This window comes from Ahaetulla prasina, chromosome 7 (assembly GCF_028640845.1).
Source record: "Ahaetulla prasina isolate Xishuangbanna chromosome 7, ASM2864084v1, whole genome shotgun sequence".
Taxonomy (NCBI): Eukaryota; Metazoa; Chordata; class Lepidosauria; order Squamata; family Colubridae; genus Ahaetulla; species Ahaetulla prasina.
This window is the reverse complement of record NC_080545.1, coordinates 16482902-16504851: the sequence shown is the minus strand read 5'-3', so window position 1 is coordinate 16504851 and position 21950 is coordinate 16482902. Positions and strand designations below refer to the sequence as shown.

The 21950-nt window shown below is 41.9% G+C and overlaps 1 protein-coding gene across 3 annotated transcripts in view; it reads left to right on the top strand.

The window, feature by feature from the left end:
* Nucleotides 1-7138: 7138 nt before the first annotated feature.
* Nucleotides 7139-21950, top strand: part of LOC131201731 (patatin-like phospholipase domain-containing protein 2) — a 49259-nt gene continuing 34447 nt past the window's right edge. The window contains exons 1-2 of one of the 3 annotated variants that reach the window (XM_058189886.1): nt 7299-7409; nt 12679-12776. Coding sequence is in view for 1 of the 3 variants with exons in the window: in XM_058189883.1 (XP_058045866.1) it covers nt 7214-7409 (196 nt within the window). In the remaining 2 variants the exon portion in view is untranslated. Of the gene's footprint in view, nt 7506-12678; nt 12777-21950 lie in introns of all 3 variants that reach the window. The other 2 variants (XM_058189883.1, XM_058189885.1) reach the window with 2 other exon arrangements.

Genomic DNA, 21950 nt, shown 5'->3' with positions numbered 1-21950 from the left:
GCACCTGGGCTAATTGTCTGGGTACACATCATTGATGTGATTTTCCCTAGCTTCACCTGCTGCTTCTTACTGTAGGAATTTAGCACCCACCCCCCTCCTAGAAGAATGAAATATTTTAGAAAATATTTAAAAAGGCAGAATATATTTCCCTGGATGAGAAATGGAGAAACATGTTTTAAAGACAAAGCAGCTTCCTGACTCCCCCCCCACCTTTGTCAATGGGCCATTAAAGCCTCAGCTAAGCTCACTCATTTCCCCCCACCTTTGTCAACCACCATCTGCATCATAATAGAACCCATCTAGAACAGAAACTCACCAAATGGCACCTGGGAAGATTACATCAGCCAGCAAGGCTAGCTAAGACCCCCACCCCCTGGGAGTCTGACAACCAATCAGGATACTCTTCCTGTGCCCCAGAAAGTTCAAAGCTCAGAAAAAGCATAAAAGCCAGGGAGCGCACAGGATCTCAGCCCTTTTCTGTTCAGGATCTCAAGCCATGTGATCCTGACCACCATTAAACCATCTTTCCAAGCAGCCTCGATGTTTCCAGTGTCTTTGTCCCCACTTGGAACTGAACCCAGGTGGATATTTCTTCCAACATTACCTATCAGAAAGCTTATAATCCACTTACAAGAATGGACTGACAGAGCTAGTTGAGTCAGGTTAGAGTGAAGGTTTTTGGAATGATGGCATTGAATTCCAAACTGAAGTCTACAAAAAGGATCTTTGCATAAGTCCCTGGGAATTCAAGATGTTGCAAGGTGCAGCGCATATTGACAGCATTATCTTTTAGCAGTTGATCTATTTGCGCAGATTGCTGCGCCTCAGCTGTCTTACTCCCCAGCAGTAATGCGGCAGGTAAGTTTTTGTAAAACTCCGCACACACGCACAGCGTGCAATCACCGAACCAGCAGGATCCCACCCCTGCCTCTCACATCTTTTTCTAAGGTCACCAAGAGATGGGGGCCCAGAGGGATAGATAGGTGTAGGAGTTTTGGCTACTGTTGGTGTATCTGAGATGAGGAGGGTAGTGATAATTGACAGTACTCTCCTCTCAAACCTACAGTAGAACACATTCAGGTCATCTGCCGGTTGCCGATTCTCTTCTGTAAGGAAGGGAGGTTGTGCTGTAGCCAAAGATAATCTTCAGGCTTCTCCACACATTTGCTGGTTCGTTAGCTGAGAACCAGTTCCTCAGTTTTTCAGAGCAGCTTCTCTTTGCTGCCAGGATCTGCCTTGTTAATACATTCCTGGCCCGGTTGTACAGCATCCTATCTCTTTTCCTGTAGGTTTTCTCTTTGGCACAACACAGCTGCTTGAGCTTACCTGTGAACCAAGTTTTATCATCACTGTAGATATGCAACTCTTGGCGCACACATATCCTCACAAAACCAATATAGGATGCCACAATATTAGTGAGTTCATCCAGGTCTGCTGAAGCAGCTTCCAAAACACTCCAGTCTATGCATTCTAAGCAAACTTGTAACTTTAACTTTGCCTCCTCAGTCCAAGACTTTATTGTTTTGATTGCAGGTTTTGCAGTTTTACGTTTCTGTCTATAGGCGAGTACAAGATGAATTAGACAATAATTAGAGAGGCCACAGCTGCTCTTGGTAGAGAGGGATAAGCATCTTTTAACATGGAGTAGATCAGGGGTCCCCAACCCCCAATCCTTGGACTGGTACCAAAGTACTCTGGCCGCAGCATGCCAGAAAGTGGGCCACACAAACAAGCAGAGCCCCATCCATCCATGAGATGAAGGCAACACACAAAACCACGCCCTTTCTGGTCCATGGTAAACCCTTTCTTCTTGGAACTGGGATATACCGGTATATACATATATTTACATACACAGAGAGAGAGAGAGCTATAGTTCCAAAAGACACATTAACTGGGGCTTATTTTCGGGAGAGGGCTTATATTACAACCATCCTGAAAAGTCATGCTAGGGGTAATTTTCCAGTTGGGTCTTATTTTCGGGGAAACATGGTAGTGTGCGTATGTCTGTGTATGGGTGTGTTTGTGTGTGTGTATAAAATTTGCCATGAGGTACAAGTAAAACGGTAGAGCGTTTAAAGTCAAATTTTACTGATGTGTTTCCAAAAAACCTTGTTTTATAGTTCTTGTTATCTGACTGTTGCCACTGTAATTTTAGAATTTTATTTGTGAATTGTCTTGCAACAGAAGGAGTCAGGAGATGCTAACTCTGAGAAGCAAAATCAGCCTATTTAATTTTGGTCTTTCACCAAATACAATCCCATGCAACTCCATGATCATGTGTAAACTACTCTTATAATGTAATCTCATTGTAACATTAAACAATAATACTATAATAAGCCAGAAAATACCTGTGAAAATGACATGTATTAATGAGTTGCTACATCAGGGGTGAAATGCTACTGGTTCAGACCGGATCAGCCGATCCGGTAGCGATGGCGGCAGGTGGTTCAGAGAACCAGTAGCAAAAGTCCCTGCCCACCTCCACCTCCACCCCCACCCCATGCCCACCTGAGCCACGCAATCATCAGAGCCTTTTTTTTACTTTTAAAATCATTTTTACAACCTGTTCAGCTGAATAGATTGTAAAAAAAATGCTTTTCAAAGGTAAAAAAAAGGCTCTGACGATCCCAGCTGAGTTGCCTGATCATCAGAGGCTTTTTTTTTTACTTTTAAAAAAAGTAGGCTGAAGAGGTGGTAAAAAATGCTTTTAAAAGAAAAAAAAAAATTGTGTGCCACAGCTGATCACACACTCCCACGCACTGTTCTACTTACCCCATGCCACCTCTTGGTGTACACTGCGCATGTGTGCATCTTGCATTTGGTGTGTGGTGTACACTGCGCATACGCACACAGCGCGCATGCACAGCCAGCGAACCGGTAGTAAACCGGTTCAGATTTCACCACTCTGCTACACGTATAAGTAGGATGTCTCTATCATAAAATACCATAGAGATTAAGAAGCATACTTAAAAACAACAAGTAAAGCTCTAGAGTCTATAAACAATCATATATGTTAACATACACCCAGGTACATTTTTATAAATGATATAAAATCACTGAATGGAGGTCCTCAGGCCCCCGAGTGGCTGGGAGGCTTTTTGTCCTGTTGGCTCAGACTGCTAAGACAGTCTGTTATTAACACAGCTGCTTGCAATTACTGCAGGTTCAAGTCCCACCAGGCCCAAGGTTGACTCAGCCTTCCATCCTTTATAAGGTAGGTAAAATGAGGACCCAGATTGTTGGGGGCAATAAGTTGACTTTGTATATAATATACAAATGGATGAAGACTATTGCTTAACACTGTGTAAGCCGCCCTGAGTCTTCGGAGAAGGGCGGGATATAAATGCAAACAAACAAACAAACAAAAAACCAGCTGATTTCACTGCCAAAGCTGGCTTTTTGGTGGTTACTCACTCTCTAGATCAGAATGGGAGCAACTAGGAACAACCCCAAATAACTTTCAGACAGTAGTCTACTTACCACGAAGAATCAGGATGGTTGCAATTAATGGTAAAGATGGCTGGAGAGTAAAGGTCTCCATCTTTTTTTATCAGTTGTGGATTTTTAAGGGTGTCTTTGTTTTAACATCACTTTTTGAATTTGTTTTTTCTTTTTATATTTTAAATATTAAATCTCGTGAATGCTGAACTATCCTTTTACCCCTTGCTGGATTATAGTGCGATTTATTTCATATTTTATTTTTTCTTACCTTTTTTTTCCCCCGGAGTTATGAAAAAACTTTTGCTTTAGCTGCATGGAAGTTGAGAGTGTGAAGGTTTCTTCTCTATAGTGAAAATGCTTTGATTGACGCTGGCTGGACTATTACAGTAAGGAATTTGTATTTTACTAGCTTTTACAAGAATCTTGCCATTTTACTGCATTTTATTTCTGAATATTTCTCTGCTCCTTTTCCTTCCCTTAAAGAGATAGGAAATTCCCTTTGTCTCTGCTGTGGGAAAATTATCTTGAACTGTTTGATAAGTTGTTGCAGACTTTCTACACTATTTTTCTTTTTACGAATAGAGTTGTAAAAGCTTGCATATGGTAGACCTGTTTCACAAGCGGGAAAACTACTGATGTTGTATTATATTTACCAATATTCGATGGGGGTGGGCAGACAATATATGTATATTTTCTTTTTTTCCTAAATGCCCTTATTTTTGTTTTTTGTCCTGTTTAATTTTGTTCTGTTCTTAGTTGTTTTTTTTGTGAGTTTGTGTTTTAGCTCTTTAAAAACATTGGGGTGGGTGGGTGGGAAATCACTGAATGGTTTATTCCCTCTTTAAAAGTTTAATAAACAAGATAACAATGAAATTATGTATACTACTTTGCTATCAGTCATCAGAGGACATAAAGATTCATTTAGACTTTGTCTCCTGTCAACTTTTATAAATAGTCAAATATTTGGTCACATTACCCAGGTTCTGACCTGACCAAAGTAAAGGGATACAGCTTAAAAATGGCCGTAAAGGAAGCTTCTTTAGCATGAGGTGCGCTTAAACTACAATAAAAAAACAATCCTAAGGTGCTTTACAGACCTTAATCCACATGATAGGTATGTCCTGTAAGAAATATGACCCGAGCGGCCTTGTAAAGCTGCCAAGAAAGCAGCTTAAATCTTACTTTGTAATTAGTGTCCTATTTCTTGTGAAGGGAGGCGAAAGGCGGTATCTTCTCTTTAAGAGAAGAAGTCAGTCTTTGTCATATCTGTCTCAGCTTGAGCATTCAGAAAAGAAAGACCCTCGACTCCATTTGTAGTGAAAGGTATACTTGTTCTGAAGCCAAGTGGTTACAATGTAGTGAAGCCAAATCTGAGGATTTCCCGCGTAACCCCATTAATTTTCCTTTCTCCCAGGCCCTCCCGTGGTGTCCCATAAGGTTCAGACCAGTGTTTTGGTAATAGTTCCAGGTTTTGGCACCTCTTTGAATGGCCGTTTCTTATTCCATTCCCAGGCTTGTGTCCTTGAATCTTTCAACTGTTGTCTCTGAATGGCACCTCTCTTTCCTGTCATCTCCTCTCCCTATCTTCCCATTCCACCTCCTCTTTGGCCGAAGAGGTTGTAGAAAAAATGCTTTTAAAAGGCTCTGATGATCAGAGGCTTTTTTTTTACTTTTAAAAGCATTTTTTCGGCCGAAGAAAAAATGCTTTTAAAAGTAAAAAAACCCACAACCTCTGATGATCTTGTAACTCAGCTGGGCATGGGTGCAGGTGGGCAGGGATTTTTGCTACCGGTTCTCCGAACCACTTGCCACCATCGCTACTGGATCGGGTGATCCAGTCTGAACCGGGAGCCTTTAACCCCTGCATCACAGTGAAGCAAAGCAGGGTTGAAGCGTTTTGATGGCAGATCTGACAAGTCTTGCTCTGAATTACAGTGTTTGAAAGCCTATAAATCTTCTGGGCCTTTGTCTATCTGCTGACTTATTCTCACTCCATCTTGCTCACAATTCAGGGAGAGGAAGAATTCAGAAGTGGGCCATTGGGAAGATGTCTTCAATGTCTGAAGATGTGATCTTATTTTTTTGGATCCAGTGGAAATGGCTCAGCCCTTCTGGCTTGCCTAACTTGTGAAGACAACTCATGTCTCTGAAGGGTGTGTCTTCATGAGTAATTCTCAATGCGACATTGAGGTCAGGAAAATAGAATGACTACCTTAAATTGGATTGTTCAGATGGTTCCCTTGGTGCCTTGCTAGCACCAATCATCTCTCTCTCTCTCTCTCTCTAATCCATCCATCCATCCATCTATCTATCTATCCGTCCATCCATCCATCCATCTCATCTGTCTGTCTGTCTACCTACCTACCTACCTACCTATCTACCTATCTATCTAACCTATTTATCCATCTATCTCATCTTTCTCTCTCTAATCCATCTAATCCATCCATCTATCTATCTTTCTCATCCATCTAGCTCATCCATCCATCTCATCTATCTATCTATCTATCTATCTATCTATCTATCTATCTATCTATCTATCTATCCATCCATCCATCCATCTCTCTATCTAATCTATCTCTCTAATCTCTCTATCCATCTCTCATCTATCTCACCTTTCTCTCTCATCTATCTATCTATCTATCTATCTATCTATCTATCTATCTATCTATCTATCTATCTATCTACCTACCTACCTACCTACCTACCTACCTACCTACCTACCTACCTACCTATCTATCTATCTATCTATCTATCTATCTATCTAATCTATTTATCCATCTATCTCATCTTTCTCTCTCTAATCCATCTAATCCATCCATCTATCTTTCTCATCCATCTAGCTCATCCATCCATCCATCTCATCTATCTATCTATCCATCCATCCATCCATCTCTCTCATCTCTCTCTCTAATCTCTCTATCCATCTCTCATCTATCTCACCTTTCTCTCTCATCTATCTATCTATCTATCTATCTATCTATCTATCTATCTATCTACCTACCTATCTATCTAATCTATCTCTCTAATCTCTCTATCCATCTCTCATCTATCTCACCTTTCTCTCTCATCTATCTATCTATCTATCTATCTATCTATCTATCTATCTATCTATCTATCTATCTATCTATCCATCCATCCATCCATCTCTCTCATCTCTCTCTCTCTCTATCTCTCTAATCTCTCTATCCATCTCTCATCTATCTCACCTTTCTCTCTCATCTATCTATCTATCTATCTATCTATCTATCTATCTATCTATCTATCTATCTATCTATCTATCTAATCCATCTATCTATCTATCTAGTCAGTGTTTATATAGTGTATATTGGAGGTGGAGACCCTTTGAGAGCTGCATGCAACGACATTTCATTCTAATATAACAATAAAGTTATTCTAAGTCTAAATCTTTCGTGTCCGAGGTAGGACTGAAGCGCAGGGTCTCTCGGTTTCCACCCTGGGGGCCTTCACCCTTCCCCTTCCATTGCTCTAGTCTAGCCCCCCAAAATGAGGGAACTGCGAGGTCCACTCGGCACCTTTTCAAACCCCCCTCCCCTCCCCCCACCATACCCGCCTCGTCTGTTTTGCATCGCCCCGCCGATTGGTCGGCGGTCCCGGCGCCACATCCAGGGGCGGGGCGAAACGGAGGCGGGAGTCCGGCTGCTTCATTAGCGGCTTCATTAGCGGCCGGTGTGGCGGCCTGGGCGGGTGCAGTTTAATTGCTGGTCGTCGTCGCCGCCGCCGCCTTTTTTTGTTGTTGTTGTTGTTAGCCGCGATGGTGGAACTGCTGGAAGGCGAGGACGGCTGGAGCGTGTCGTTCGCGGGATGCGGCTTCCTGGGCGTCTATCACATCGGCGTGGCCACCTGCCTGCAGGAGCGCGCCCCTCGCCTCCTCCGCGACGCCCGGTGCATTTATGGGGCCTCGGCGGGGGCGCTGGCCGGTGCCGTCCTCATCGGAGGCGGCTCTCTGGGTGGGTCTGACCTGCGCCTAGTCGGGAAGAGTCGTGGGAACGCGTCCGACTTGGGGGAATCCGGGTCGTAAGGCTCCCGCCTGCCCTCGGGCTTGGGTAAAGTTGCTTAATTCGTGTGTGCGTGTGTGTGTGTGAAAAGCTTTGGACTAAGTGAACCGAGTCCAGACTTGGGTGGATACGTGAGAATGGAGAAAGCAGAGGTTCGGGGTTTTTTTTCTTTCTGTTGCTTGGTAGTCCTGATTTGTGACTTGCCGTTTCGTCCCTGGAGAAATCTTAAGGGACCGACACGGGGAGGGGGTGGGTGGGCTCCCTCTGATCCTGCAGCAACAGCCCCCAAGTGGTGGTGGGTCTAACCCGAGAGGGAGAGCACGATTCGACCCTCTCTTCTAGGGATGTGATTAATCCTGGGTGGGTTAATTATGTTAATGGCCTGATCTGATTGATTAATTAAGCACGACTGTATTTCATATCATAATAACAGAGTTGGAAGGGACCTTGGAGGTCTTCTAGTCCAACCCCCTGCCGAGGCAGGAAACCCTACACCATTTCAGACAAATGGCTATCCAACATTTTCTTAAAAAATTTCCAGTGTTGGAGCATTCACAACTTTATCGCAGATGGGTGGCTTGGTTGAAAGCCCCTTGTCTCGGATTTGGGAGAGGAAGTGGTGTTGTGGGTCAGAGAAATAATGCAATATGGAAATAGTAATAATGATAATAATTTACAAAACACATTTTATGCATGATTGTTATTGATTCATGATTCTTGGTGAACGTATCTTTTCTTTTATGTACACTGAGAGCATATACCAAATTCCTTGTGTGTCCAATCACACTTGGCCAATAAAAATTCTATTCTATTCTATTCTATTTTATTTACAAAACACATTGCGAAACAAAAATTTACAAAACACATCAAGAAATTGGAGCTTCCTGCAGTAACACCAGCGGAACTACAAAAACCTGCGCTACTCGGAACATCGTATATTTTAAGAAGATACTTGGTTGATACCTAGGACGCTGGCAGCAACCTGTATCAACCATTAGCACCAGTCAATTGTATTTGTGACACATTTTTAAATGTTCAGTTGACTTGAGTTTCATGTTTAATGAATAAAAGAGATAATGATGATGATGATAATGATAATAATTCAGTATGAATACCTTTGCCATCAGATTCCCTCAACTCTTGTCTGTGTTTGCATGTTGTGGTTTAACTGCATTGTGGTAAATCCAGCACGGGATGTCAGAATGCCATTGGTAAATCATTTTTTATAGCTCAGCATTTTTGTATTCATTTGTACACAGTCCCAAAAGAGCTTGGAGGGAATCCTGTCTGGGGAAAACTCTTGTTAACTTTTAGACATTAATTAACCATGTCCAATTTTTCCCAGTTGAAAATGATGGAGACTTATTCGTTAACCCAGAAAACTCACTGAGGAAAAGGCTAAATGTTTTTTGTGATTTTTAACCCTTTCACTTGTATTTTCTCCCATTCTATTGAACTACAAATAGCATGCTATTTCCATCTGGAGAAAAACTGACAGACTTCAAAAAATCTTAGCGTATTGCAATATATTTATACTCATTGTTAAGAAGTTTCACACAATTTACCCTTAACTTAGTAAATTTCAGTTTAATGGACTTTACGCTGGATTCAGCAGACAATTTTCTGGATCTTGGTTTTGTTAGAATTTTGGGTGATAATACATTATATTTCAGACTTTGCTGCATTTGATTTCAAATTTGTAGTCATGTTGTAACGGGCAAGATAGAAATGGGACTTTAAAAAGTGGAATCAAGGGTTTGAAATGTTGGAGCGCCTGGAAAGGAGAGAAAAATTGCCATAGAAATTAAAAATGAGAAATGCTAGAGGGCTTAAATCAGCCATATCCATCCGATCCATGGCCCAATATCGTAAAGTTTTAATCTTATTAGGTGCCTTATATAAATCAGTATATATATATATATATATATATATATATATATATATATATATATATATATATATATATATATATATATATTATTTACATTTATATCCCGCCCTTCTCCGAGGACTCAGGGCGGCTTACAGTGTATAAGGCAATAGTCTAATTCTATTTGTATATTTACAAAGTCAACTTATTGCCCCCCCCCAACAATCTGGGTCCTCATTTTACCTACCTTATAAAGGATGGAAGGCTGAGTCAACCTCAGGCCGGGCTTGAACCTGCAGTAATTGCAGGCTGCTGTGTTCTAATAACAGGCTTCTTTACAGCCTGAGCTATCATGGCCCCTTTGAGCTATCATGGCCCCTTATGTGGCCCAAGACAAGTCCTCTTCACTCAGTGTGGCCCAGGCAAGTCAAGACACATGCCTTAAATCATGTTAAGCTCAGAGTGTCCATCTAAATTCATAAATTGTTATTTTGAACTTTCTGGAAGGGTCCGAAGCTTGAAGTAGCCAAAATGAAGTTGACGGCCTTTCAGTCATGTTCAACCCTCAGCCATTCTATGGACCAGCACTCTCCATGCCCCTCTGTCTCCCACCACCTCCTTCAGATCTGTCAGGCGTGTCCCAGTGTCATCTTTTGTGCTATTTTGACAAGAGGGTACTAAAGCGGCCTCTTCTTCTTTGTCCGCTGATCACTCCTAGCATGACTGAATTTTCGAGTGAGTCAGCTCTCACGACGTGACCAAACTATGACAGCCTCTGTTTGGCGATCTTGGCTTTAGGTGATATTTTTGGTGAGGTCTGGGCTAGGATTTCTTTGTTGTTTTTGCAATCCAAAAGTGGTCTCCAGCACCATAGTTCCAAGACGTTCACCTGTCTCCTATCTGCCTTTTTCAGAGTCCAGGTTTCACAGCCATAAGTAGCAATTGGGGACATTATTGCGTAAACTAATCTTGCCTTTGGTTGTGTGGTGGAGGTCTTTAATCTCCAGGTGTTATTGCAATTCTTGCAAGTGTTATACGCCTTCTGAACTCAGGGCTGCAGTTACCACTTTGGTCGATTTTTGTGCCCAGGAAGGATGAATTCCTTTACTGTTTTGATGGTCTCATTATCGATCTGCACTCTGACCTGTGTGTTCTCTGCAGTTGTCATTATCTTTGTTGTCTTGATGCTAAGATGCAGTCCAAATTTTTCACTTTCATTTTGACTCTCAGGATTAACCACTTCAGATCCTTCTTGTTGTCAGCGAGCAATGTTGTATCACCTGCCAATTGGAGGTTGATAATATTCCTACCATTGATTTTAACCCCAATGGTAGATTCCTCCAAAAGTGCATTTCTCGTAATAATAAAGTTTATTGTCATTGTACGTGTATACACAGTATACCCATACAACGAAATTCACATAACATCCAGAGACCAGACCCAACTCACATGACAATCCCCAGACACACCCCCACCCACCAAAAATTCCCCACCCCTAAAACCACCCAAGTATCCACACAACACACCAAGTAATGTGTCCAACAGCTCACTGATGGTGGCCCTTTAGATCATTGTTGAGTGCAATTATAGCTCTGGGATAAAAACTTCAGAAAACGTGTGGTCCGAGTTGTAATTGTTCTGTATCTTCTGCCAGAAGGCAACAGATTCCAAAAAGATTGTAAGCAGGATGGGAAGGGTCTCTGAGAATGTTGTGCAACTTCCTCAAGCAGCGAGATGCAAAGATGTCGTCTAGGGCTGGTAGCTGGAGCCCAATGATATTCTGGGCACTATGTTGAACATATAAGTCAGCGGTCTCCAATCTTGGTCCCTTTAAGACTTGTGGGCTTCAACTCCCAGAGTCCCTCAGCCAGCAAAGCTGGCTGAGGAACTCTGGGAGTTGAAGTCCACAAGTCTTAAAGGGACCAAGGTTGGAGACCCCTGGTATAGGTGATAGGATGCAACTTTGTCATGTGCTTATTTTCAGTTCTGAACCATTTTGGGTCTCCAGATTGCCTGATCAGAATACAGTGACTGAATGAGCTGGATGTGATGATGTGATATTTCCAATTCTTTGAGGCAGTTCCAGAAACTGTCATAGTCAACACAATTGAAGGCTTTTGTGTAGTCAGTGAAGCACATATAGAGGTCTTTTGGATATTCCTTTACTTTTCCTACCATCCAACATAGATTGGCAATATGATCCCGTGTTCCTTCTTTTCCAAAATCCTGCTTGTATATTAGGCTGTTCGCAGTTGGATTGAAGTGTTGCTGGATTATCTTCAAGGGAATTTTACTCGTGTGCAATCAACTCTATAGTTCAGTGATTGGAACAGTCTTTCACATCACCTTTCTTTGGTTTTGGGATAAATAATTGATTTTTTTCCCATTCTTTTGACCCACTGACCAGTCTTTCATACACTTTGGCAAAGTGCTGTCAGTGCTTTTATTGGGAGTGATCTCAGCAACTCTGCAGGAATTTCATCAACTCCTGTGACTTTGTGGTTAGGCAACTGATTGAGTGTCCATTCTACCTCCTCCTCCAGGATATCTGTTTCCATTTCTGGTAGGTCAGGTTCTCTTCTTATGTCTTAGCCATCTTTTTCATTTGTGTAAAGTAGTTCTGCATATTTCCACCATTTTTCTCTGATTGCTTGTTGGTCATGCAATCCCTGCCCCTCGAGTCCTCCTGCCCATATAGCCTTTCTTGCCATAAAGGCAGGGGTGAAATCCAGCAGGTTCTGACAGGTTCGGGAAAACCGGTAGCGGAAATTTTGAGTAGGGAGTATGGAGCAAATACCACCTCTGGCTAGCCCCAGAGTGGAGTGGGAATGGAATTTTGCAATATCCTTCCCCCAGGAATGGGGAGGGAGTGTGGAGTTTGCAGTATCCTTCCCCTGGAGTGGGGTGGGAATGGAGATTTTGCAGTATCCTTCCCTTGCCATGCCCAAGCCACGCCCACCAAGCCCACACCCACAGAACCGGTAGTAAAACAATTTGGATTTCACCACTGCATAAAGAAGTTTCTGGTCTTCTTCACATAAGTGAAACACTCGTGTATGACCTCTTGTGGCTGCTTCCTTTAGCTTCTTACATTGTTTAGTCCAGTATTTTACTTTATCTTTTCTTGCTTCTCTCTGGAACTTTGCCTTTGGTGTTCCACCAATGGCTTTTGCTTTCTTTCTTCTGCTGTCTTCATTAGAGCTTCTGATATCCATCTGGCCAATTTCTTTGGCTTCCTATATGTTCTTGGGCTATTTTGGTGACCGTTGTTTTTATTTTCCCCATTTGCTCATTTGGTTGTCTTTCTATGATATTGAGCAGTTCAAATCTGTTCTTAACTTCCAATTGCAGATGCAATCCTGGGTGGTCGTTTGATACTGCAACATCTGAACTTCTCCTTGGCAGCTCATAGTCTGACCCACAATCTGCACCAGGGAACGTTTTCAATGGTGAGGATGGGATTTTTCCCCTTCTTTTGACATAATACGTAGTCGATTTGGGTTCTCCATCTGAAGTCCTAGTGTGTGGTCGCCGTTTGTGTTGTTCAAGCCACATGTTCATGTGCTTTTAGCTGGATCAGATGTTCTGCTTCATTTCGTTCACCCAGGCCAAACTTGCCCATGATCCCAACTTCTTCTATTTCTCTCACTTTTACATTGAAAACTTCAATTATATAGATAAATGTCCTGTCTCTGGTGTTTGTTTCAAAGTTCCCTGAATTTCAGCATAGAATTTTCTTGATGTGTTCTCTGCCACTGAGTCTGCAGTGGGAGCATGAACTTGTAGAATTGTTATGTGACAAGGTTTTCCATTGATATGTGTTGCCAGTTGTTGTGACCCAGGCCCAAGTAGGTAGTACGAAACTCAGTCAGTGTAAAAACAAACAAACTTTATTTGAACAGCTGAGAGTTAACTCATTCTCAGCGCAGTCCAACTAAATTAAAGCAAATTCCTCCCAACACAATTCCTTAGTCCTATCACCAACCTTGGTCCAATTAGACAAACTGTCAAAGGCCTTTCTTGGCAAAAGTTCAGAAGACACCGATACAAAACAAATGCAACAAGACAAAGCTATCAACATTGTTTTCTGTCAAATCCCAAACGCCGTTGCTGGTCTTTTAAGCCTTATGGGTGGGGCCAATCATCTCTTGGCCCTACTCCCGAGTCGTCCCCTTTGCTTGAACTGCTCTTGCCTTCTAGCAGCTTTTCTCATGCGTGCATTAGGAACAGGCTCCTCCTGCTCCTCTGCCTCACTACTGTCAGCCTCTGGAGGCTCTGGAGTCCACACCTCACTCCCCGAAAGCCCTGGCCCCACCTCTGCCTCCAACGCAGAGCCCTCATCCGGGCCTTCCCCAGCCTCCAAGACTGGCCCATGTTTATCCTCAGCCTCATCACTGTCTAACTCTGTTGCCAGCTCCACAGGCTGCTGTCGGACCACAACACCAGTATCTTGTCATTGACTGAAAACTTTCTATGCTTTGGCCAACTTTTTTATGCAGTGTGAAACCTCTTCTGATGGTATCATTGCCAGAGTAGTATGACCATCAGTTGAAAAGCAACAGCCAGTCCAACAATGAGCTTGACTGACGCCTAGTATATCAATGTTGAGCCTATTCATTTTATTCTTAACAATGTTCAACTTTCCTAGATTGGTGTTCCATGTTCCCAATTTTGAACAGTGGAGAGCTCTCTTTTCATTAGGAGCTGTGTCAATGGCTGGAGAGCCATTAAGATTTACCCCATCCACATCATGGATGCTCCTGCTAGTATGATAGTCTCTTTGCTCTTCCCCTTATTAGTACTCTCAGCCAAGTGGACGCACTACTCGGTACCATAACTCATACATTTTTGTGTCAATCCCTAATGTTTTTGGGTAGAGAAAACTGGAATAGATCACTAGGACTTGCTCCAGGCCAGAACCATATTGACCAATATAATAGGCTTACACTGTTCACTTCCACCACCATGGTGAGGTATTGTTAGGTTTTGGGGTGGGGGCAGGGGCAAAATGAAGTACAATATCTTAATATTATGTTTCTATATGACGCGGTGACTCAGTGGCTAAGACACTGAGCTTGTCGATTGAAAGATCAGCAGTTCAGCGGTTCAAATCCCTAGTGCCGCGTAATGGGGTGAGCTCCTGTTACTTGTCCCAGCTTCTGCCAACCTAGCAGTTCGAAAGCATGTAAAAATGCAAGTAGAAAAATAGGGACCACCTTTGGTGGGAAGGTAACAGCGTTCCGTGCACTTTTGGTGTTTAGTCATGCCAGCCACATGACCACGGAGACATCTTCAGAAAGCACTGGCTCTTCGGCTTTGAAACGGAGATGAGCAGCGCCCCCTAGAGTCTGGAACGACTAGCACATATGTGTGAGGGGAACCTTTACCTTTACCTTTATACTATAGTTGTTAACATAGTTGAAACATTTGCCTTCCTGCAAGCAGATGACACAGATTTCTATAATCTTGCAGGTGGAAGCTATTTTGAGACCTTTTCTTTTTAACTACCCGTAGATCCTCTCAGGTTTTCAGCACTCTTTCTTCCATTGAATTCAGTTTTGTAAAACCGGAATGTTTCCTTTCCTTTCTTCAATTTTAAGGCTGCCTGACCTCAAAGATTGGAAGGGAAAGATAGATAGAATATAGCGAACTGGACGGCCAGTTCCCTATCATAGAAAACCCAAACATCATACGGATTGGGCAACCATCATCATGCCTTTGTAAAAAGTCTTACTGTTGATACGGATCTTGTAATGGTGCTGAAAATCCAAGTTTTCTTCTGGATCAGCTGCAACCCTCTGAAGAATCTGGGAGGCTCTTCTTACAGTGTATTGATATACACTGTAAGAATACTGTAATATACAGGTGTCAACCGCCACCTGAGTTATTAATACCATGACAGCATGCTTGATATTCCAGTTTCTGATTTATACGTAGAGGCTTCTTAATTTCCTTAAGAAAGAAGGAAGTACGGTATGTACAGGTAATCTTCAACTTACAACCATAACTTAATAGCCTATTATGATCATTAGGACATGATGATTGTAAAGTAGGTCACTCTAATGACCAACCTAATTTTTAGTATCTTTTTTGCAGCGGCCGTTAAGCAAACCAATTTGCCCTGGGTCTGTTTTGCTAAAACTATACAGTAGGTAAATGCCAGATTTTCTAAAAACGCTGTAAAATGTCGTGTCGCTGTAGTAGGACATTGTAAATGGCTATAAATGTGACCTCAAAGGGGGGAGGGTAGCAGATGAAACTTTGGACCTGTGTCCTAAGTACCTCTTGGAAGGGCCGTAGTAACTTTGAATAGTTGCTAAGGTGAGGAACTATCTATATGCCTGGCAATTTTGCCTGTGAGTAGGACCACCCCTAGGTTTAGAGGGGCGGAATCAAGATAAATCAAATTCAGTTTTCAATTCTGTGTCTTTATTGAAGAATCAAATAAAATAACTATGGAGTTAGTGAGCATTATCAGTGCTCAGTGGCTAAGACGCTGAGCTTGTCAATTGAAAGGTCGACAGTTCAGTGGTTCAAATCCCTAGTGCCGCATAACGGGGTGAGCTCCCGTTACTTGTCCCACCTTCTGCCAACCTAGCAGTTTGAAAGCACGTAAAAAATGCAAGTAGAAAAATAGGGACCACCTTTGGTGGAAGGTAATAGTATTCTGTGCGCCTTTGGCATTTAGTCATGCCGGCCACATGACCACGGAGACGTCTTCAGACAGCGCTGGCTCTTCAGCTTTGAAACGGAGATGAGCACCGCCCCCTAGAGTCAGGAACAACGATCACATATGTGCAAGGGGAACCTTTAGCTTATCAATAATTTACAAGAAGAGTAGGGCTCTCCAACAGCACTGCTGGGCTTTTATTTGTCACCAACTGTTGAAAGACAGAGTTTCCTCAGAATGAAGTTTTCTAGTGAGTATGAATAAGAGGTAGTCTTTTTCAAGGAGAGATGTTTAAACTAATCAAGGAGCAGTGGTATGGATGACCAGATCAAATGTTTCCCAAAAGATTCCTGTTTAGCATTGGGAACAGGGGTGTCCAACTCGATCCCATTGTGGGCCGTATCAGGAATTTGTTTGCCCTTGGGGGGGGAGGGGCGAGGGTGTGTGGCCTGGTCATCATCATGGCTGCCTGGGTGGGCGTGGTCAAGGTGGCACGGGCCAATCCCCCGCCATCTCCGGGATGGCCCCGAGGGACAACTCTGGGCTTATTGCGGGCCAGATCCGGCCCATGGGCTGTGCATTTAACAGCCATGGACTAAATCATAGGTGAATTCAGCTCGTATTGTGGCTTCATGACATGTGTGTTGGACTGATTCCAAAACTTTGAGCAGGAAACTCTGGAAAATGCCAGGGTTGCGGGCATGACACAATCCTGGAAGAAGACAGGGATGATCACTTCTGCGTTACTGCCAAGAAATCAAAATGGATATATTTCCTTACCGATCATTTTGCTTGCTATATGTATGGAATAAAAAATACAGGTAGTTCTTGCCTTACGATAGTCGAGTCCAAAATTTCTCTGGTTGATGGAAACATTTGTTGAGCTTTGCCCCGTTTTATGACCTTTCTTGCTACAGTTGTTAAGTGAATCACTGCAGCTGTGATAAATTAGTAACCCGGTTGTTAAATGAATCTGGCTTCCCCACTGACTTTGCTTGTCAGAAGGTCGCAAAAGGGGATCACATGACCCTGGGATGCTGCAACGGTCGTAAGTATGAGTCAGCTGCCAAGCATCTGAATTTTGATCCTATGATCTATGGCAGGGGTTTTCAACCTTGGCAACTTTAAGACTTGTGGACTTCAATTCCCAGAATTCCTCAGCCAGCAAAGCTGAGGGGTTGAAATCCACAAGTCTTAAAGTTGCCAAGGTTGGAGACCCCTGATCTGTGGGGCTGCTACGAAAGTTGTAAGTATGAAAAATGTTCATAAGTCATTTTTTTCCGTGCCGTTCCAACTTTGAACGGTCACTAAATGAACTGTTGTAAGTTGAGGACTACCTATATTCTAGAAATACAAAAACTCCTTGTTTATGAAGGAAGCTATATAAACGTCTCTGACACTGTTGATATGCAGGGCTTTTTCTCTTGGTTAACTGAGGTATTTCAGCTTTCACTACCAACCCTCAACCATTCTTTAAAATCAGTGTCATTTTACACAATACAACAATTTCCCAATTGTTAATCCACCCCATTTAAGGTCAACCCATAGTTAATAATTGAGCCTATTGAAAAAAATTGGAATTAAATACACAGAGATCAAGTTCATTACGTAAATACTACTTATGTGGTATTATTTAATAATACTGTTCTGGCTTGCATACAAGTTTGACTTAAGGACAAGAGAAGAGAACTCATTTTTAAACTGGGGACTATCCGTACAATACAGCCATTTAATTTGACAGCTCTAAAACCTCTTTTCTCAGGATAAAGTTTAAATTATGAGATCAAGGATTAGATCAACTTTATCCTCCATCTGAATCCATTGAGCACCTACCCTCTGGAACGAACTTCCCCCTGGTTTGCGTCAATTACCTGACCTTCGGACCTTTCGCCGTGAATTGAAAACGTACTTGTTTATTCAAGCGGGACTGGCTTAATTTTTTAATACTTTAAATTTTTTAAATTTTTCAAATTTTAATAATTTTAATTGGTGTATTTTATTTATGGGTCAAATTGACGGTTTTAATTTTCGGCCATTTATAGAATACGTTATTTTAACTGTGGTTTTAATTTGTATATTGTTCTGTTTTAATCTGGCTGTACACCGCCCTGAGTCCTTCGGGAGAAGGGCGGTATAAAAATCTAAATAATAAATAAATAAATAAATAAACATACTGGGAAAATTATTAATAGAGAAGAATTAGTAGCTTTATTTCATTTAACCTGTATGTTGACGTTAGCTAGGGAGACAATATCTGAAAAAAACTAATCAAATTGAGTATTTTCCCAATATAATAAAAAACACTGATTAAAAAGCTTCAACTACAGAGATGGTTCTTAAAATTACCTATCCTTGGGGTTGCATTTCCACAGTAGGGATCAGGAGCAGGAAATTAGATTAGATTAACAGAGTTGGAAGGGACCTTGTAGGTCATCTGGTCCAACCCCCGCCCAACCAGGAGACCGTACACCATTTCTGACAGTCCAGTCTCTTCTTGAAAGCTTCCAGTGATGAAGCTCCCACAACTTCTGAAGGCAACTTCTGTTCCATTGGTTGATTGTTCTCACTGTCAGAAAAGTTTTCCTTATTTCTAGGTTGAATCTCTCCTTGTTCAGTTTTCATCCATTATTCCTTGTCTGGCCTTCAAGTGCCTTGGAAAATAGCTTGAGCCCTTCCTCTCTGTGACATCCCCTCAAATATTGGAACACTGCTATCATGTCTCCCCTGGTCCTTCTCTTCACTAGACTAGCCATGCCCAGTTCCTGCAAGTTCATCATATGTTTTAGCCTCCAGTCCCCTAATCACCTTGGTTGCTCTTCTCTGCACTTTTTCTAGAGACTCAACATCTTTTTTATAGCGCGGTGACCAAAACTGGATGCAGTATGCCAATGCATAACTTAATGTAGTTATAATGCTTTCATACCTGTGTACATATAATTATATGAGTGAAAATTATTATTTTCTCCCATTCTTTTAAGTCTCAGACTAGTGTAAATTGAGCAGTTGCTCGGAGAAATTCATCACAAGGTAAACTTGAAACTTACACTTGGATAATCTAGTTCTGGATCTTCATCCGGTAATTTAAAAGAAAAAAAATGTACATAGATAATCTGAATGACATTCAAGGAGTCTTGGTGGGTCTTGATGGGTGTTTGGAGCCAAATTGGACAGGTTCTGGAGAACCTGTAGCAGAAATTTTGAGTAGTTCAGAAAACCAGCAAATACCACCTCAGGCTGGCCCCAGAAGGGGTTGCAATATCCTTCCCCAGCCATGCCCACCAAGCCACACCACACCCATCAAGCCACGCCCACAGAACCGATAGTAAAAGAAATTGAATTCCACTGCTGAGCCAAATACTTGCAGTTTTTGTTAATTCCCCAAGAGATATTTAACATATTAAAATGAATGAAACTACCATTTTGCATTGCATCAGATTCTGTCCATTCTGGAAGCATCTCTTCACTTCTAGATGTATGCAAAACTGTGTATGCAAATTGAAGATGCCCTTTTTCTTAGGTTCCTTTACAGAACCTTGGACTATTCTGCCATCCAAAAAGTGAGAGGATTTTTCTTCTTCACTTCGATGTACAGAGTACCTGCTGGAAGTGTATGTCATTGTCTGCCTCTCTTAGCAACATGTTATTCCCCCATAATTTAATTATCTTCTTGCTAAGAAATGGTAATGAAATTTGAATGGTTTCTCCTTTAGTACAATAGCCTTTTCCAAGTAGGCATGGAAGTGTTTATTCTGTGAATGTTTGTATTTTGGAATGTTAACCAAGTGGGGAGAGCTGTGCTAGTGGTATTGTGACTCCTAAGCCTTGATTTCAACACACTTAGATGGTTGTATTAATACAGGAGAGAGAGAGAGAGATTACCAAGAAGGAAATGTCACAAGTTACATAAACTACTTCTGTGGATAGCTTTTCCTCTTTGAGTAAATGTTTGTTTTTCTCATGAAATATTTTTGTTAAGAAGAGCCAGCTGAGTTCATAACAAATTAATAATACATAATAATCCCTAAAATTTTGTCAGCTGGTTTTAGCGATGTTTCTTCTTTACACTATCATAAACCTAAGGTAGGAAATAAAAATGAATTTACACAAGACTAGAAGCTGAAAACATGTTCTAAACTATACGTTTCCTGAAGGTTATATCACTAGAAAACACATATAATAGAGCAGAAGTCTCCAACCATGGCAACTTTAAGACTTAAAGCTGGCTGAAGAACTCTGGGAGTTGAAGTCCACAAGTCTTAAAGTTGCCAAGGTTGGAGACCTCTGTAATAGAGAGCCTTTCATCTGCTTCCTTGTACTCTTAATACTTGATGCCAAACTTGTGGCATTACCTTGTCGTCATGTGATGTTTTCCCCATTCGCGGAGCTGGGGTGGGCGTGGCCTGTGTGTGATGCATCCGGTCTGTGGGCCACCAGTTTGACACCCCTGTCTTAATAGATTGTAGATGTGAAGTATAAAATATAAATGGTCTATCTGGTCTTTTAAAAATAAAGCGTCTTTTTATTTCCAATACACCTAGAGGTTTTGATTTGGTTTATAAGTTAACTGTAACTTTCATGTAGACATTTTAAACTTGCATTTGGGTTTATTCCAGGGGTGCTATTCAGCAGATTCTGACAGGTTCTGGAGAAGCAGTAGTGAAAATTTTGAGTAGTTTGGAGAACCGGCAAATACCACCTCTGGCTGGCCCCAGAGTGGGGTGGGAATGGGGATTTTGCAGCATCCTTCCCTTGGAGTGGGGTGGGAATGGGGATTTTGCAGTATCCTTCCCCTGGAGTGTGGTGGGAATGGGGATTTTGCAGTATCCTTCCCCTGGGGTGGGGTGGGAATGGGGATTTTGCCGTATCCTTCTCCTGCCATGCCCACCAAGCCACACCTTGTGCACCAAGCCACGCCCACAGAACTGGTAGTAAAAAAAATGTGAATTCCCCCACTGGTTCATTCAAGCTTCCACTTGGATACATTAGTATAACTCTTTGCAAACTAAATCCAGTTTAAAGGTTCAAAAATCCAATAGGATGCTGCAAAAGTACAAAGGAAGTTTTACCCCCCTGTATCCCTCATAGAGAAAGTCCGATGGGTCTTTCAAATGTACGTGAATACAGTATGAGGTTAGTAGGTAACTGGGGCAGAGTGTCCCCGGACAAAAGTATCTACTCTTAAATTGTCAGCCTTGATCTGTCGATATGCTTTTCTCCTCTGCTGGAAATTGCCCAGCTCGACAAGTTTGTGATTCAATATAATATTTGCCAAGTACAGAAGCTGTTTTAAGCATTGCAGACATAAAATAAACAAGACCCAGTATGTTATGAGTTCAGTCAACTTTGAGGCTTCAGGATGGTCAACAAAGGCCGTTCTACTGGCCTCCAGAGACAAAGATGGCTGACTCTGGTCATTGATCCAGCTGAGACGAAGCATTCTTTCTGGAAAAAAAAACCCTGTAGACTACGGAGTCCATTTCACATTTCATATTCACATATTTGTGATTGGACTTTAACAGTTGGGAGAAGACGGAATAATAAAGTACCAATTCTGCTAGAAGTGTGGACCATTTCAAGAAGTTAGGGTGCAAAACACGCACAGACATAGTCAGGGCAAGGACGAGATGATGGGACATTAACAATTCTACAACGGTGATGCTGAGCCTTGGACCTGGTTGGGGGAATTCTGAGAGTTGAAGTCCAGACATATAAAATTTGTCAAAGTTGAGAAACACTGTCCTAAATGATTTAAGACATTGGACTAGTTCAGTTGCCATGCTCTGAAAATACAGTGGATATAGAAAGTCTACGCATCCCTGTTAAAATGCCATCTTTTGAGATGCAAAAAAATAATAATAAAAAATAAATAAAAAATTGGACCAAGTTAAATAACTTCAGAATTCTTTCCACCTTTAATATAAAACGTAAGCTGTTCAATTCAACTGAAAAACAA